The sequence below is a fragment of the Garra rufa genome, chromosome 7 (assembly GCF_049309525.1).
Source record: "Garra rufa chromosome 7, GarRuf1.0, whole genome shotgun sequence".
NCBI classification, from domain to species: Eukaryota; Metazoa; Chordata; class Actinopteri; order Cypriniformes; family Cyprinidae; genus Garra; species Garra rufa.
In genome coordinates, this window is record NC_133367.1 from 5,167,582 (window position 1) to 5,187,329 (window position 19,748).

Genomic DNA, 19,748 nt, shown 5'->3' on the forward strand with positions numbered 1-19,748 from the left:
TGCCATAAACAAGATCATTGTATCACTTATAACAAACTTGCAAAACAGATCAAAAATAAAACGTGTAAAACTTGGGTTCAAAACAATTTTGACTCCTGTTTACAAAAATCACCCAATGGTAAATGCCCTTCTTTAAACTTACGGAGGATGTGTGTGTCCTGTAAACTCTGAACAGTGCTGTTAAAGCGGTTAACGTAAGCAGTGATATGTGTGAGGACCTTTGGTAATTTGCTAATTCACTTTTTGTCTTCCTGTCTGGCCTGTTCGCAGCATATTACATATTAAATCTGGAGGAGATAGACAGAGTTTTGGAGTTCCTTTAAAGGTAGTTGAATTCTTACAATCTGAGTACCTGCATTTACATGTAGATATGTTAGAAGCTGTTTCTCAACTCCAGAAGAAAGACGTTTTTTTTTTTGGGAGAAGGATTCAGATGTCTCAAAAGCTAAACATTTGAATTTACATATTGTCTGCTTCCTGACTGTTTTGTATTTATTCTGAGAGAGGAACAAAGAAGTGGAAAGGAAAAGTGGCATCTGAAACGACAGGACAAATAGTACAGAAGAAACCGGTTGAAGTGAACCTAAGTTGCCACTCTTCTTTGCGAAGTCAAGGATTTTCATCGGAATTACACACAAAGATCTCCCTTTTCCTTTCATTATATTATTTTATTATTTACACTGCTGTTCAAAAGTTTGGGATCAGTAAGATTTTTTGTCTTTGAAAGAAGTCTCTTCTGCTCGTCAAGGCTTTTAATTGATCAAAAATATAGAAAACAAGCTTATGTTTTGAAATATTATTACAATTTAAAATATTTTTTCTATTTTAATTTATTTCAAAATGTGATACATTTTTGAATTTCCAGCATCATTACTCTAGTCTTCTCATTAGTGTCACATGATCCTTTAGAAAACATTGTAATATGATGATTTATTATCAATAAGAAACAGTTGTGCTGCTTATTTTTTTGAACCTGTGATACTTTTTTCAGGATTCTTTTTTTTTTTTTTGTGGTACTTTTATCCAACAAGTATGTGTTAAATTGAAAGTGGTTGTGAAGACTTTAATTCTTAGATAAGATTATATTTTAAATTTATTCATCCAAGAGTCCTGAAAACGTATCACAAGTATTGTCAACATTGACAATAAATCAGTATATTGATAATAAATGAGAAGGATCTCTGAAAGATCATGCAACACTGGTGTAATGATGCTGAACATTCAGCTTTGCATCACAGAAATCATTTATATGTGAAAGTAAAATAGAAAACCTATTTTAAATTATAACATTTCACACTATTACAGTTTTTTTCATGTATTTTTGTTTGAATAAATGCAGCCTTGATGAGCATACAAGGTCTTTTTTAAAGAGCATTAAAAATCATATTGATCTTTTTAACTCTCTATCGGTCTTTGACTGTATCTGTCATCCCTCTGTCTGTAACTGATTGTATCATTGTTTTGTAAAGTATCTAATGTATTGTCCTCTTTGTTCTTTTCAATATGGGACAGCATCTGGAGCTGAACTGTTGTCCTTTTTTGATCAGAAGTTGGGTTGGACTCACTTGTGGCCTTGTTGCTTGGTCATGTCGGACTGTTCATCAAGTTGTGAAAATTCATGACTGTCTTTGTGGTATTCAGAACCATTTAATTATGACAATCATGACATTTCCTTGATGCAAATTTGAGCACTATATGTTAAATAAAACTGGACATGTTTTTCAAGATTAAGATGTGTCAAATTATTAGTATTATTGATTTTCTTTTTAAAAATGATAGGTGCACTATGTTTCACACTATACAGCTCTTTATGCAGGTTCATATTGTTTAAATATGCAGTAAATTAATGGTTCAATTGCCAGTTAAAAAATATATACTGCATATATAGAATACAGATAATTTTAGCTTTTTATACTTGTATAGGGAGCAAAGATTTTATCACAAAATTTTAAATCTTAAAATATATTAAACTACCACAATAACCAGCAGCGCTATTATAACATTAAAAAAATAATGTATGTAGGAAAAGGCACAGTCTAATAAAAAAGAAACTTCTGTCAATTTTATTCCAATCACAAATATTTATCACACAGACAGCAAGTAAAGAGCACAACATTTATAATCACTGAAGCTGTCAGTCAGTTCAATGCAGACACATAACTAACTTATTCTCAAATTAAATTGAATAGCAATGTGTATAAAATGTAACAGAGATCAAGTAAATGTTCAAAGTAATATGGACATTTCTCATTATAGACTTGCTTTTGACACATTCAAGTGCTGCACTTGACAATCACATTATGATTACATTTGTAGCCTTTAAACTGAAGAGTCAGACAGACTCATCTGAGCTTCTTCCCCCTCTGTTTCACCTTTAAATAAAACAAAACAATTTGCTTGAACGCTAAAGCAACATTAATTATGCAATATCACTTTGTTTCTAAAACATAAGCTGCATTACTTTATTGAAAAGACTGAGACTTTACACATTTGCACTATAACATTGATTTCTTTCTCCTCATAGACACAGTATTGAAGCCCTTCTGAGGATCCTCACCTGATGTTTCCTGCTCCTCTCATCATGATTTCAAACTATGACATACAGCATTTATCATCTTTTGGTGATTGAAGTCGCTCAGGGACTCTTGTCAATGGATCTCCACCTACACTGTAATGTGGAACAGAAGAGAGAAAGAGAAAACAAAAATCAGTTAAAAAGTTACATTTGCATGATCTTGCATAGGTATTTCTAAAACAATATTGTGTTTTAAATCCACTGAACATGCTAATGAATGTACACCATACATAATAAACAACAAGGAACAAATAAAAGTGTGATTTTGCCTTAAAACAAACAAACAAAACACTTTCAGTGAAATGTTCCACTAGTTAAAGCCGTTTTCTCTCTAGTTTCAACATTTGTATTGGTCTCAGTAAATAAGTGAAAATAAAGTAAGTGTGAAGTAATGTGACGTGTTGCTTGTCAAAGTCAAAACACAGTCTGCAAACACAGTCACAAAGTAAAAACTACAATCCGGCCAAATCTAAAATGATTCACTATTACTGATGTAATTAATAATGCAGGTATTGTGTTAAACATTTTGATCAACTCTACATTTAATTCTGACACCAACCTTTTGGCGCAATAAAGCTTGATGACTGAATTTGATCAACTCTTTTCACAAATATTTGTCCACATATCAGAGGTAATTGAAGATGTCTTTAATTTCACAAAGTGAAGTTTACTCACCTCAGTTTACAGTTTGAGTCTCGAAGCACATCAATGAGCCGCTGCTTTGAATCTCCAATCTTATTGAAACTCAGATCAAGCTCTTCTAGAAACTGCAGTGCTTTTGTGTTTGTCAAAGACTGAGTTAAAGAAGAAACATCTGTAATGCCACAGTCACAAAGACTAGAAAGAGACAAAGAGAAGTGTTTTAGTTTAATCTGTTAAAGTAGCTAAGCATTTTGATTCTTGTATGTGAATGTTACTGACCTCAATCTCTCCAGTTTACAGTGTGAATCCTTCAGTACGTCACATATGCCATTCACTCCTGTGTTTGTTATTTGATTCCCGTTCAGGTCCAGTTCTCTCAGGTGTGATGGGTTTGATTTCAGAGCTGAAGTCAGGATGAGACACTGTTTCTCTGTAATACTGCAATCCCGCAGACTGAAGACAGAAAGAGAAAGAGCAATAAACTGAAACTTAATGATATGAAACAAACCAAGACAGGAGTATTTGTGGATATGAGGGAAAAAAACAAGTCTGTATTTGTCCTCACTCAACAGATGCATTTTATTAATGTAGATTAATATATAGGATAATTTTAAGTTATTTTAGAGTGCATCTCTAAATACACATTTTGAATCAAAGATTTAAGGAAAAGTACCATTAGTCTAGTATAAATATAACAAAGTGAGAGTCATCTACAGTCGTGTATTACACTTGTTTTTATTCTTTCCCTGCTGTCTTTTTTCAAATCAAGATTTTTCGTATTTCAGCAAGTTTAGTCTCTTTCTACTAATAGACATACAAACCATTTACCTAATAGTATTGCTGAATCTTTCTTCAGATGGAAAAAACAAGATGCAGCACTATGAAATGATGTGACTTGCATCTGTTGTCTTAATCTAAACGGTAAACTTTAATCTGACTGTAACTGCTGTACAGTATAATGATACTAACTGTAGTTTCTCCAGCTTGAATTGTGGGTTCATCAGTAGATCACTGAGGTTTTTCACTCCAGAGTCTCCTAGTTTATTCCACCTCAGGTCCAGTTCTCTCAGGTGTGATGGGTTTGATTTCAGAGCTGAAGTCAGGATGAGACACTGTTTCTCTGTAATACTGCATCTACACAGACTGAAGACAGACAGAGAAAGACAATGAATTAGCTTTATGATGATCATCTTATTGAAGAGCTACAGTAGCTGTAGATCATTGTGATTAATGATCTGGATAAAAATGCAACTTAATTTGTTGATTCTAACATGCTGCAGTCTAAAAGTGTCTGCTCTTTAAGAACATAAGGCCCTTCTTCACTCTCTCATTGTGTGTTTGCTGTGAACACAGGAGTTATGTTGATGTGAGTGTTGTGTTTGTGACATGAGCTCTGTTCATAAAAGTATCATCAGTTTCATATGTGATGGGTTACTGTCTTACATTATGAAACATACAATTTTATTTCATAAAGTATTTTTTTTTAAATATTTTTTGTATATTGTAGCAGCAAATGCAAGTCTTATATTTCTGTAGATCAACAGGGCAGACATCAAGTTTTCCGGCCATTTAAAGTTTTATTTTGACGTGACACAAAGCAGTGATATCTAATGCCATAATTTTCTTCATTCAGGCCGACAGCTCACACAAAAACAAGAGGCGAGATTTATTATTGCACAAACCAATCATAACTGATCACATCCAATTATAGCACAATGTGGGCATTGCCTTCTCTCATGTGACTTTCCCCCATTCATTTTTAACTACCCCCCACTAAAAACCCACAGCATACTATTGGGTTTCTGTTAAAAGTCAATGGGCTAAAGGGAGGCAAACCTCGGCTGTAACTTTACCTGCGGCTGTCACTGTTGGACAGTGTTACTTTATAAAAACAAAAGATTTGTATACTTTTAATATCATATTTAGTCAATTTTGGGTCATTTTATTTGTGTAATATTGATTATTTTCTCATCCAATTTTTGAGCAGACACTGCCTCCTCCGAGTAAACGCCCTTGATCAGTACATTGCTTCAAATACTTTGAAATTATTTACTACTTACACAACTAATTTTAAATGTGCACAACTACAAAGGCCAGAAGACACTGCTACAGTATAAACAATGTAAGTTGGGTCTAGTTGTTTGAAGCTAAACAGTAAACTTTCATCTGACTGTAACTGCTGTACAGTATAATGATACTAACTCTAGTTTCTCCAGCTTGAATTGTGGGTTCATCAGTAGATCACTGAGGTTTTTCACTCCAGAGTCTCCTAGTTCATTCAAGCTCAGGTTCAGTTCTCTCAGGTGTGATGGGTTTGATTTCAGAGCTGAAGTCACAGCAGAACAACCTTCATCTGTCATTTCACAGTAACTTAACCTACAATGGCAGAAAGAAGGAGAGCAGGAAATAAAAAATAAAATAAATTACATAATTTTCATAAAACAGAGGAAAAAGATTTTTTATTTTTATTTCAGCACATTACGGATGCTTATTCAAGTTATTTTTTAACGATAACCAAAGCTTGTTTAATAATAATTAATCGTCAAACAACAAGATTGTGAGATTAGAATGAAATTAAATTAGGATGGATAAGTGTCTGTGACAAATTTAAACATCTGGAAAATCTACCAATTATATATTTATATTTACAAGATAAATTATTTTTCCTGTGATTAGACCCAATATAAAGTAAACTTTACTCTTATCTGAATGACCATCAATGATGTATCTAAGTAGTTTCTGCTGTTATAAGGAAGTAGTTGAAGTGATCGCACTGGTGCCTCATGAACACACAGCAGATCAGTTCTAGCATTTCTAACTTGACATTGTAGCCTGTTCATCATCAAAAATAAATTCAGTCAAACACATAAACAAAATTAAAATGACACTTTTTAATTTAAATAATCCATAATACAATCTGTGCTGCTCAGTGTGATCCGCTATGCTGCCATGCCAAACACATTTTTGTGAAGGATATTTTTTTACATTTATATTGGAACATGAGTTAAGTATAAAGTTTAGTTTACATCATAAATAATAGTTTAGCATTTAAATACATCAACAATATGGACATTTTTGGGTAGGCTTTATGAGCCCATTTTTGAATGTGAATGTTACTGACATCAATCTCTCCAGTTTACAGTGTGAATCCTTCAGTACGTCACATAAGTCATTCACTCCTGTGTTTTTGATTTGATTCCAGCTCAGGTCCAGTTCTCTCAGGTGTGATGGGTTTGATTTCAGAGCTGAAGTCAGGATGAGACACTGTTCCTCTGTAATACTGCATACACGCAGACTGAAGACAGAAAGATAAAAGACAACAAATCAGATTCCTGATACATCATGAGTAAATGCTATACAGTCACTAATATACAAGCAAAATCCCAGAAACGTTTTATAACATGAATGAACAAACTGAGAGAGGAGCATTTAAGGATACAAGTTACAATTCCAAGGCTGGACCCGCCCTCAGTCAATAAATAAATGCATTTTAAAAATTAAATTAATATATAGAATCAACATAGAAACGAGAGAGAAAAAAAAAAAAAAACTAAATTAAATAGCTTATTTCACCTTTTTTTATGTATGAAAATCCTCAAATCAATGAAATCAAAGAATAATTTAAGCCATTTTAGAGTGTAGTTTACAATCACTAAATATACAAATATAACAAATATATATTTTGTTAAAAGTACTAACTGTTATAATCATCTAATGTCATTAGTTAGTCCGTTGTCACTTCTGTTTTGTTTCACAGATTTCAGCAAGTTTACACTGTTTCGGCAGATACACACACAAAAATAGTATTTCTCAATCTTTCTTCAGATACAGAAATGTCAAAAAGTACAGCGCTAGAAATCATGTGACATGAGCCCAGCAGTCTTAAACTAAAACATGAACTTTAATCACACGATAATGATACTAACTGTAGTTTCTCCAGCTTGAATTGTGGGTTCATCAGTAGATCACTGAGGTTTTTCACTCCAGAGTCTCCTAGTTTATTCAAGCTCAGGTTCAGTTCTCTCAGGTGTGATGGGTTTGATTTCAGAGCTGAAGTCAGGATGAGACACTGTTCCTCTGTAATACTGCATACACACAGACTGAAGACAGAAAGAGAAAAGACATTGATCACTAGGAAAAAGAAAAGTCTGATTTAACTTTTCCTTAGTTCCTTCCTGTTCTAGCTCGTACTAATCTGAATGACGTCTGAAACTTTGCATTATAACCAATTATGTGTTCATTTGCCTCTTTTTGATCTTTACAGATTTTGTATCACTTTAGTATATAGGGACCAATTCACAATGTTGACTAGTTGCTTATTAGCATGCTATTTATTAACATTTAATGTTTTATTAGTGCTTAAAGCACATATTCTGAATGATCATATTCTACATCCCTAATCTTAACAACAACCTTACTAACTATTAATAAACAACAAACCAGGAGTTTATTGAGGAAAAAGGCATAGTTAATGATTTGTTAATAGTGAGAATTGGACCTTAAAATAAAGTGTTACCCTATCTTTTATTTTTTTTATATTTCTGCAGAACAACATGTAGACAATCAGTACATTGTTTCAAATACTTTAAATGCAGTTATTTGGCTACTAATTTTACTTGGGATTATCTTTAATCACACTTTAACTGTTGTAAAGTATAATGATACTAACTCTAGTTTCTCCAGCTTGAATTGTGGGTTCATCAGTAGATCACTGAGGTTTTTCACTCCAGAGTCTCCTAGTTCATTCAAGCTCAGGTTCAGTTCTCTCAGGTGTGATGGGTTTGATTTCAGAGCTGAAGTCAGGATGAGACACTGTTTCTCTGTAATACTGCATGACGACAGACTGAACACAGAAAGAGAAAGAACAATGACTCAGATGTATGACAATCAACTAACCAATGTGTTTTGTGTCATTCAGACTTTTTACAGACTTTTGCTGGCAAATAAATATGGCTATAAGTGTGCAGGTAGCACGGAGAAAGACTACACAGTGTTCATTTAAATATACTACTAAATGTATGGTATGCAAATGTTAAAAATGTTACAAATAAGCCAAGTTACCAATTAAGATGTGATCCATTTATCCAAATGAGTTCAAGCATTCATTTCACATCCACTTTTTACAAGCTTTTTACGAGCAGTGTTGAGACTAGACTATCGCATGACAAAAAAATATTACTTTTTGCTCTAATGCAGCAATAACACATTACTAATACAATTTAGGTAATATTATTACTGAATTTACTAATGCGGTTTGTGCTGTGTATCTTTGTTTAACCAAAACTATAATGTAACATTAATGTAGACCTGCATACCAGTATCTTAATATGATTTTATCATTTTGTTATGGTATAGTAGACCTACCATATACCCTTTGCTGGAAATAGCAATAAACTAGGCTACATTTTGGCATTTTAGAATGCCTAGTCATACTTCTGTAAATATTTTGGTGAAAGTAACTGTAGTGTAACATATTAAAATTCCAGGACAGTAATATTGTAATGAAACTAATTACAAAAGACAGTAACTAGTAATATATAATGCATTACATTTTGGAAGTAACTTGCCCAACATAGATTTTGAGGTTTTATTTGTCAACATTAACTACATTAGTTAACCCCTTAAGCTCTGCAGCTATTTGGGGGATTTCCGCCTGCATTTGGCCTACCTAAATTCAAATGGTTCTCCTATACACATACAATGGAGGAAATAAAAAAAATGGTTTCATTGTATAGAAAACCATTTAAACTACATAATATCAGTGTAATTCTTTATAAATAACATTATATAGGTTTCAAATATTACAATAAAAACTAAAAAAACATAGGCGCTTTTTGATTTTTTTTTTCAAAAGTTTTTTTTTGAAAGTCTGTTACTCAGGATTTAGGTGTCTCAGTTCTTTGCAAATTGTTTTGTTTGATTCCACTAGGTCTCAGGATATACCAGAAAAAATTTTCATATAACAGTTTCTAATTGAAAGTTATTGAATTATAACCGAAGGGAGTCACATTGCCCCTTTTCCCCCTTTTTCCCCCAAAAAGTGTCCTTCTGTTTCTTTGCAAAAACAGGTTTTATAAAGCACATTACCCCTTATAATACTATTTTACCATGTACCATAGCACTTTTCATGATTATTGACTGAATTATGTTTCATTTTTATGTTTGCCTGTGTATTTACTGAAACACCTACTGTACTTTACTGTCAATATTCAATATACACTCAATACATAGCTTAGCAGATTGTTTTGGTGTCCTTTACGTTTCAAAGTAATTATAAGAATAAAACAAACCTGAATAGAAGCACTGTAATACTTATAGACACGCTTATGAGCCGCGGATCCTCTGCTCTCCATGGAAACGGCCCGTTATTTATTCATTTTTAGCGTCTATTTTGGCTAATGGCGACAGCTATATTCCTCTGAGACATTATATCTACGGTCTAAGAGTCCAAAAACTACATATCCCACAATTCCCCGCACCATCGAAGCATCTTGTGTGACCCGGAACCTCTCCATGACACTTCTTCTGCGCGCTGGAGAGGTGTCGGTGTCATCATTCACAGCTTGGAGCAGCGGCCGGAGACTGTAACTCACTGATCTATATAATGACTGGATTGCTCATTGCGTTCTAAACTGCCATTAGGCAGTGAAGCCACCGGAAGTGTTCGATCCGCCATCTTACTATTCCCTACCTGCAGAGAGCGCCATTGAGTCACATGTAAATTGCTGACCTAAAATCACCCGTTTTGAAGCGTACACTGTAAAAAATTTGCTGTAGTTCTGCAGCTGTTTGCCAGTAACTTACTGTAGATTTTTAATTTATGTTATTTACTGGCAACAGTTTGTTCAAAGTTAAATGAACATTAAACATTAACAAGTCTGTATCTTTACAGAATAAAACTTTGCATTAACAACCTACTGCAAAGCATTCTGGGAACCAGAAACCTTCATCAACCTTTTTCTGTTTTTTTTTTCCCTTCAGATTTTGGTTCCCAGAATGCTTTGCATGAGGCTGTTATTTTAGTTTTATTCTGTAAAGATAAATACTTGTTAATGTTTAATGTTCAATTAACTTTCAACAAACTTTTGCCAGTAAATAGCATAAATTTAAATCTACAGTAAGTTACTGGCAACCAGCTGCAAGTAATACTGTAATTTACTGTAATTTCTACAGATTTTGTTTAGGATTAGTTTTTAGGATATGTGTATGTAAATTATTTTTTACTTGAGATGTTTTCTGGAATGTTTATGGCCTTTTCAGGCTGGATAAGCGATATATTGAAATCGTTTTGGTGGGCGTGTCAGCTTCGCACTTGCAGAAACAGGTAACTGATCCAACACTAAATATATTTCTTTATGTACCTAATTATACAGGAAATAATACACAGTACCTTATATCTGGTATTAGTATCTGAAATTGATTCGATTACACAGTAAATAATACAAGTCTCTGTTACTATATTGCTCGTTATATTGAAATTCAAATCTTTGAAATAAAGCTTATGTCTTTAAGTCCGTACCATTTGTAGTCAGCGGTGTTCTCCGAGTCATGGTGTGTATTTTTAATGTGCCTGATTGAGCAACATCTATTTCAGACTCTTCAGATCAGCAAATTCTGTGATGATTTACTAACATTACCGTTTCATTTTCAATTCATTTCAATTCATTACCTGCTTCAAAATGAATAACGTTACTGTTAAATATTGTTGAAAAATGCAGTGAGTCTACTCTACGAATATAAACAACAAAATGACATAAACCATGAATAACTGTGATGAGATCGTATGATGTTTGTTTATCTGATGTACGCGACTGTAATATAGGCTATGAACGTACATTTTTAATAAGCAGAGGGAATTCCCAACATTAACCGTTTACATGCTTAGGACGTTTGCATTGCGAAAATGTACAGTGAGACTTCAGGTATAAAAACACTGACTTGTTATGTGATGTTTTCTCAGTAAAATCGTATAGTTTCCTATTCATTCAATAGAATGTATACGAATACTAGGGAATACTAATATGGCGGCCCGGTGGCTTCACTTTTATGATGTCATGAGCAATCCAGTTCTCTATTATAGATCAGTGCTGTAACCTGATCTACTGAGACGCTCTGAATGCAGCCGTAGACACACACACACACACACACACACCTGCTTGAGCGGTTTAGAGCGCTCCTTCATAAGCGCGCCAGTGATGGATTGAGCAAAACAATGGATTTCTCAGCAATAAAATCACGGAGAAACATGAAAATGGTCTTGTTTGAAAGAAGAGATCCTAAACTAAAAGATAAAATGGAGTTTGTGACTATTTGCGGCTAACTGAAGCAGTAGAATATGGAGGAAAGTAATAGAATATCTCATCATACTCTTCAAGTATATTGTGACATCGCTATTCAATTGAAGATTATTTGATCTGTGTTTGTCACACAATAAAATGATTTACATGGTCAGATTCTTGAGAATGAGAGCTTTCTTGCGATAAATGACTTGTCTGTTTTGTGAAAAATATAAGAAATACACATTCTTTGTAATAATTCTTCACAATCGTTAGGTGGAAATTTGTGTGTGGTACGACATAAATTATAAGCATAATTTTACTACTTTATGTATCATAAAACTCAAGGTTATGGTATTCCTTGTAAAGAGGAGACTCTAAGCTTTCAAATGAGACCATATTTGGGCTGATACTATATGAGGAAGGTCATGTAAATGAAGCAGCAACATTTCGAAACAATTTCGAAACCGCAGAGTTTAAGGGATTAACATGAACTAGTGATGAAAAACTACCATGACATTTAATACCCTTAATGCAAGTTTCAACATTTACTAATACATATATATATATATATATATATATATATATATATAAAACTCTAAACATTTCTAGTGTTGCTGTTGGACAATGATTCTTGAGTGATTTATACAGTTTTTAATGATATACAATGTAATATTTGTGTTGTTTTATTTTTGTACATTTTCTTCTCATCCAGTATTTTGAGGAGGCACTACGCTCCTGGTATATTCTTAATCTATGACAGCAATATATTAGAAACTAGGTTAGTGGATAATTCAGCAGCAAAAGTTATAGTAGAAACATCAGTGCACAATATTAATCAATGAATGAATCCAAACATTTAGTGATAAAACAATTATTAGGGAACAATTAAAAGTGTAGCACTAAATCTGGTAAAGTTACACATTGCTATTTGTATTTTTTATTTGTTATTTTTATTGCTTTATGAAAAATATATTAATGTATTATATCTGTACTGCAGTTTATTGAGCCTTTTCTTCTAATAGTTTTACATTTCAGTTACTGTCTGCATTAAAAACAATGAATAGTTTTTCTATGCCTGTTTTTTGTTCTAACAGACACCAGGGTAGTAAATGATTAGTAATGATTAAGAAAAACAAAACACTCCAGCAAGATAAAGCACTTTTGTGCAAATTCCTAGACATTTATCTACAAATCAAGTATATTAATGGGAACACTGAATGATCTTGGAGAGATTTTTACCGATCTGACTGTCGTAACCAAATGCAACCAGGGTTTGATTTAAACAGAGAATGACTGACAGCCGCAGCAGAGAAAAGAGTTAACATGAACTTTAATGAAAGGACCTAAATAGTCATCTGTACCTCACATTAAGCTATAGTATTTTATAAACTTTTATTGTGCTTTATAATGCTGTTATGCCTTTCCTGAGGTTTAACAGTAACACAGGACAGTACACATAATATTGGATTTGGATCAGTCCTGTCTGACCTGAACCAGCAAATAATGGCAGTATCGGAGCTGATAACCGATTTGAGTGCTGAATTGGCTCATCTCTAGTTCAAAGCTTAATATCACTTTTTAATTGCCCGTTTAATTTTAATAGTTCACATTATAGTGGCTCTTTCTGAAGAAAAAAAACTGCTATGAAAAACAAATGAGGAAATATCATCAACCATTGTATAATTACTATTAAAAGAAATGTAACATTTAAAATAGACAAACAATACTCACTTCAGTGTGTTGAGTTGACAGTGTTTATCCTCCAGTAGAGCAGAGATCTGATTCACTCGTGTGTCTCCTAGTTCATGTTTACTCAGATCCAGCTCTCTCAGGAGTAACGGGTTTTTACCCACAATTCCAGTCACATACTGACAGGCTTCATCTGCAGCAGGACCCACAAACCTGCAGAAGAGAAGAGAACTTAATTTAGTTTTAAACTAATGGCCGATTGCATTACAAAAATGACTGATAAGATAAAAAGAAAAAAATATTATTCTAAAAATGAGCGCTAGTTATTGTAAAACGTTAAATACACAAATGAATACACAAATGCTTGAAAACAAAGTCTAATAATGTCCGCACAGAGAAATCTGGCTTGAGAAACTGAAAATGTTTGTGATCATCTGGAATCTCACAGACCTGCTGTAGAGATACAGTGATAAAGTGAATCTGAGCTTGATGGAAATTAAACTGCAGTGTGTTCTTTTAGTATTTGACTAAAAGGTTACATACAATATTTTCATTAGAAGAGTTCATAAAAAAACGATTTGATATGTTAATTAAAGGTATTTCACACTCCAGAATAATAGCACAACATAATCATTACAACAGAACCAACAGCATCTGATAATTTTGATGCAATAAATTCTCCAGGTTATCGCATAGCTTAAAATAAATTAAGCCTGCACAATATTTATTTAATTTGTATTATTTCTTCACATCTCACCTCAGTGTCTTGAGTTGACAGTTTGGATCCTGTAGTAAATCATTGAGCTCCTTCACTCCTGATTGTCCAGGATCATTTCCTGTGAGATCCAGCTCTATCAGGTGTGAAGGGTTTGATCTCAGAGCTGAAGCCAGAGCTTTATAACCTTCTTCAGTGATACTGCAGTTTGAGAGTCTAGAACCAGAATGAAAATGCCACATGTAACTGATTAATCAATTATTCTAGAGATTACTGGAACAATATAAATCCCTAAAGTGGATTTCATTTTATTCCACGTATAAACTAAAACTTAATTGCAAAGCAAAACTGACAACTGAATATTCAATATAGGCTCATTGGAAATATCTATGTCACGCTGCATGGATGGGCACGGAGTTTTGCCAAGAACAGAGCCATACTTACAATGCAAACTGTGTGCCCTGACAGAAATAGTTTTATCTGTCCAACATACAGTATATACAGGTCCTTCTCAAAAAATTAGCATATTGTGATAAAGTTCATTATTTTCTGTAATGTACTGATAAACATTAGACTTTCATATATTTTAGATTCATTACACACAACTGAAGTAGTTCAAGCCTTTTATTGTTTTAATATTGATGATTTTGGCATACAGCTCATGAAAACCCAAAATTCCTATCTCAAAAAATTGCATATTTCATCCGACCAATAAAAGAAAAGTGTTTTTAATACAAAAAAAGTCAACCTTCAAATAATTATGTTCAGTTATGCACTCAATACTTGGTTGGGAATCCTTTTGCAGAAATGACTGCTTCAATGCGGCGTGGCATGGAGGCAATCAGCCTGTGGCACTGCTGAGGTGTTATGGAAAATATTGCCAAACAGGTACTTTTTGACACTAAATCGGCCGCCATTCTCTTTCCGTAAATTCGACTCCTCTCGTTGTGATGTTTTATTAACAAATTTCTGGAGGAGCTCGCACAGATAATTAACACGGCCAATTCACCATCAGCAATCATACTCCCTATCCAAGCACTACAAGAGAATCCCTTTAAATAGCCAAGCAGTCTTACCTTCATCATCTCTTGTTTTCAGCATCCCTCCATTCAATTCAAATAAATATTTATTAAAAAAACGAATACTTAAAAAAAAAAATAATGTGGAGACGGTGTCACGGTGGAAAAGTGATGTCACCGGTGTTGCGTCTTAAAATCGGTAACACCGTCAACACCGTCTATCGTGGCAAGCCTATTATGGAGATGAAGATTTCATTTTTCAGCACGACCTGGCACCTGCTCACAGTGCCAAAACCACTGGTAAATGGTTTACTGACCATGGTATAACTGTGCTCAATTGGCCTGCCAACTCTCCTGACCTGAACCCCATAGAGAATCTGTGGGATATTGTGAAGAGAAAAATGAGGGACGCAAGACCCAACACTTTGGATGAGCTTAAGGCTACTATCGAAGCATCCTGGGCCTCCATAACACCTCAGCAGTGCCACAGGCTGATTGCCTCCATGCCATGCCGCATTGAAGCAGTCATTTCTGCAAAAGGATTCCAAGTATTGATTGCATAACTGAACATATTTATTTAAAACATATAAAAGGTTACTTCTAATATTTTCATGAGAAGTTTTTTTTTTTGTGCATGTTAATTAAAGGTATATCACACTCCAGAATAATAGCACAGCATGAATAATCATCATCAGTACAACAGAACCAACAGCATCTGATCATGTTGATGCAATAAACTGTCCAGATTATTACATAGCTAAAGTAAATTAAGCCTGCACAATATTTATTTATTTTGTATTATTTCTTCACATCTCACCTCAGTGTCTTGAGTTGACAGTTTGGATCCTGTAGTACATCACTGAGCTCCTTCACTCCTGATTGTCCAGGATCATTTCCTGTGAGATCCAGCTCTATCAGGTGTGAAGGGTTTGATCTCAGAGCTGAAGCCAGAGCTTTATAACCTTCTTCAGTGATACTGCAGTTTGAGAGTCTAGAACCAAAATAAAAATGTCAAATTCAGCTGATTAATCAGTTATTCTAGAAATTACCTGAACAACATAAATCCCTAAAGTGAATTTTACTTTATTCCTCATACAAATAAACTAAAACTTAATTACAAAGCAAAACTGACAACTGAATATGGAGACAAACAAAAAAGAGAACTTTGGAATGTCCCCATAATAACAGGAATACCAGTGCACTTAATGTTGTAAATTCAATATAGGCTTCATTGGAAATATCTATGTTATGCTGCATGGATGGGCAGGGAGTTTTGCCCATAACTGAGCCATGCTTTCAATGCAAACTGTTTGCCCTGACAGAAAATGAATGCTTCAAGCTATTGCTGCTAAAAGTGGATCTATAAGCAATTGACTCATAGGGTGTCCTAACTTTTCACACATGGCCTTTCCCTCTTGACTGTATTGTTCTTAAATAAATATTGTCACTATGTGATATGTCATGTGAAGATGTTTATCTGTGGATTTATTTTCCAAATTTTAAGACCTGCCAAGGACCAGATTTTTTACACAAAACCATGAAATTCACATGAATTTTTCACATGACTGTTTATGTATGTTGTGCATCTCCATAATTGAGGCCGACCCGATACACATCTCTATGCATCGCCAACAATACGATGTATTAAGGAAGTTTTGACATGACATTTGTGCTTTTTTCAGTATCTTAAAAACATTTAAATGGCTAAAGTCTGAATACAGTAGATTAAATCTGATACATATAAAGCAGCTATTAATGTGATGGGATACAATTCACTAAATTCAGCAACATTTTACTGATTTATGTATCATAAAACCAAAAGGCACGATATCATATATGGGGTCATACCATATGATGAAGTCTTTAAAAAGGAAGCTGAAACATTATAACATAGATTTTGGACCTGTATGCATGTATGTGAAAGTTTTAGTATTTGGTACAGTAATTTTTTTCTAGCAATGAGGTAAGCTGGACCTATTTACATCGATTAAATTTCTAGATCCAAATACCTAATATATTCCCTTAATACTTCACTCATAAAAAATAGTGTTCTCTTAGTATTTGACTAAAAGGTTACTCATAATATTTTCATGATAAAGTGTCCATAATTGTGCATGTTAATTAAAGGTATATTACACTCCAGAATAAATAGCACAACATGATTAAGCCTTTAAAAAAAGGAAGCATAAACATTACAATTTGCGCTCAGAAATTTGCCGCAGGCAGCTGGTATAAACATAAGCATTGACTACAGTGGCTGAGATCAGCTCCGCTGGCTGTCTTGGAGCCAAACTGAACTACAACATGGACTGATGACAACAATTAGACATGCAGCGGTAACACTATCACAATATGACAGATAAAAAAAGATAAACTAACTAAAATTCATGAATGCACATTTACCACTTTTTGAAGATAGCGCGTAGCAGAGAATAAAACTGAAAGTAAAGTGGAACCACTCCGTCAGCATGCTGTACACGTAAAACTAAAGTCACATGCTGATTAACAAGACTAGCCTACCCTTACAAAACGAATAAGAAATTTAGTACACAGATAATTATATATATATATAGTGTATCTGCGATCTCACAGGCTGACAACTGACAATATGACAATTAAGTCATATTGCCCAACACTAGCAGGCATAAATATAATAGTATGTCAATGCACAACATACTGAGTTGTTCATTATACAAGTCTGGATTTCATTGTATGTTTTTGTTGAGCTTAAAGGTGTCCTATTATGCTCTCTTACAAAGTCTTTATTTTGTTTTGCGGATGCACTAGAACATGCTATCATGCTTGGTGGTTCGAAAAACACATAATTTTTCACATAATTTACATTATGACGATGGCTTTCTCCGCAGGCTGGAATAAACGGATTAGTTCCGGGTTCCACCTTTCGAAAATCCAAATGTGTTGTGATTGGTTAGCAGTCCCACTGCGTTGCAATTGGTGATCATCTTACATGGCGTTCAATACATGCCCCTTCCCAAAGCAGCAAACTAGATTAAAGTGATTCTTACACTTGTCTATGCCATTTTAAAGTTTGGGAGTGCCAGGATTATTTTTAATATAATTCCGATTGCATTCGTCTGAAAGCAGGAAGTCTACAGCAGGGTTGGTCCTATCGTCAGCCTACGAGATCGCCGATACATGATATTATCATTATTGTGCTAATGTATTTCATTATTTACATGCACGATACTATAAGGCTAGTGAAGCTATCTACACTGTACGATGAATAAATCTCTTACTTCTCCGCATCCGCGGATGATCGTCACTTTTGACTTATCACTCGTGTTTATAGCAGCTGCAGCTCCACGTGTTTCAACCCTCTATACCATGAGGTATATAAGTGAAAAAGCATAATAGGACTCCTTTTAATATTTGTCTCAATATAACTTACCTCAGTATCTCCAAATGACACTTTGTATTCTTTATTCCAGTGCAGAACAACTTTACGCCTGAATCCTGCAGATTATTATTGTTCATGTTCAGCTCTTTCAGATTGGTATCTGATCCAAGAACTGCAGACAAAGCGTGACAGCTTTTGTCTGTTAGGCCACAATCATTTAGCCTACAATGGAAATACGATTACAAAATTATTAGATTAAATACATTGGTTAAACACAAATAATAAATGCATTTTTTCACCTATAGCTTTAATTACAATGAAATATACATTTATAGTCTTGATCAACACCTTTGCCATTGTGATCATGTGCTCAACACTGGCTACAACGCTCAATGCTGTAACAACTCAATGTAAAAACATGATACTCTCTAAAGAGTGCTCACAAAAATAAATAAAAAATAGGCACAGGAGCATTTGAAAGCAGCCACTAAAAAATAATAATAAAAAAATCACTAGGTAGCTGATTATCTGTTGACAGTCACTGCAAACCTCAGCATGAATGAACATAGCACATTTTGCTACAAACAATAACTGGTTAAAGGAGAACAAAACTCTTCATTCTCATCTAAAGGAAAAACAGAAGAAAATGTTGCTGGGCGTTGAAACAGTAATGAGAATAGTAAAATAATTATTGAGATAAAGATATATGATGAGATATATATGATAAAGACATGATTTGATACATATTATAAAATAATAAGATTTGAATGTTTGATATAATGTTCATACACCAAAAGCAGAATGAAACACTGAGACTCATTTGAACTACACCTCATGGACTGTTTATCTGCTCGGCTCAAAGGTCAAACAGCAGCACAGCAAAATCTCATTAGAGTAGATGCATTTACTCGCTGATAAGTGTCATGCAACCACTAAACCAGGGATCCTCAAATCTGGCCCACGAGATCCATTTTCCTGAAGAGTTTAGCTCTAACCCTAATCAAACACACCTGAGCATGCTAGTCAAGGTCTTCAGGATCATTAGAGAATCACAAGTAGGTGAGTTTGATCAGGGTTGGAGCTAAACTCTGTAGTGGATTGGCCCTCCAGGGTAAGATTTGAGGAACCCTGCACTAAACAATGCTTCAAGATCCAATGTGAAGTGCTTGAATTCAGGGAAGAACAGAAATTACTCGTAATTTAAACTAGTTTAAAGCTGGATAAAACAGGGCTGACAAACACTGTGCACACTGAGTCAGAAGGTCTGGACTTTTGTCCATTTATACTAAATGTATTTAGAGGACTGTTTTTCATACAGGTACCCAGAAAAGTTACATTTCACCCTGGTATTAAGGTGCTATGTTAGTGCATTAAACTCTGGTTATCATGATTTAAATGTACACTACTAGGGATGACAAATAGTGTATTTTAATAAAACTTTAACAATTAGAATTATTAAATTTTACTGTAT

General features: G+C 34.0%; 1 protein-coding gene across 1 annotated transcript in view; it reads right to left on the reverse strand.

Moving 5' to 3' along the window:
• The window catches only part of LOC141338674 (NACHT, LRR and PYD domains-containing protein 3-like), a 49,397-nt gene that overhangs the window by 22,970 nt on the left and 6,679 nt on the right, over positions 1-19,748 (reverse strand). Inside the window, exons 7-10 of the mRNA XM_073844279.1 lie at positions 18,329-18,499; positions 15,737-15,910; positions 13,943-14,116; positions 13,228-13,398 (exon numbers count right to left, since the gene is read on the reverse strand). Of these exons, the coding sequence (XP_073700380.1) occupies positions 13,228-13,398; positions 13,943-14,116; positions 15,737-15,910; positions 18,329-18,499 (690 nt within the window). The remainder of the gene's footprint in view (positions 1-13,227; positions 13,399-13,942; positions 14,117-15,736; positions 15,911-18,328; positions 18,500-19,748) is intronic.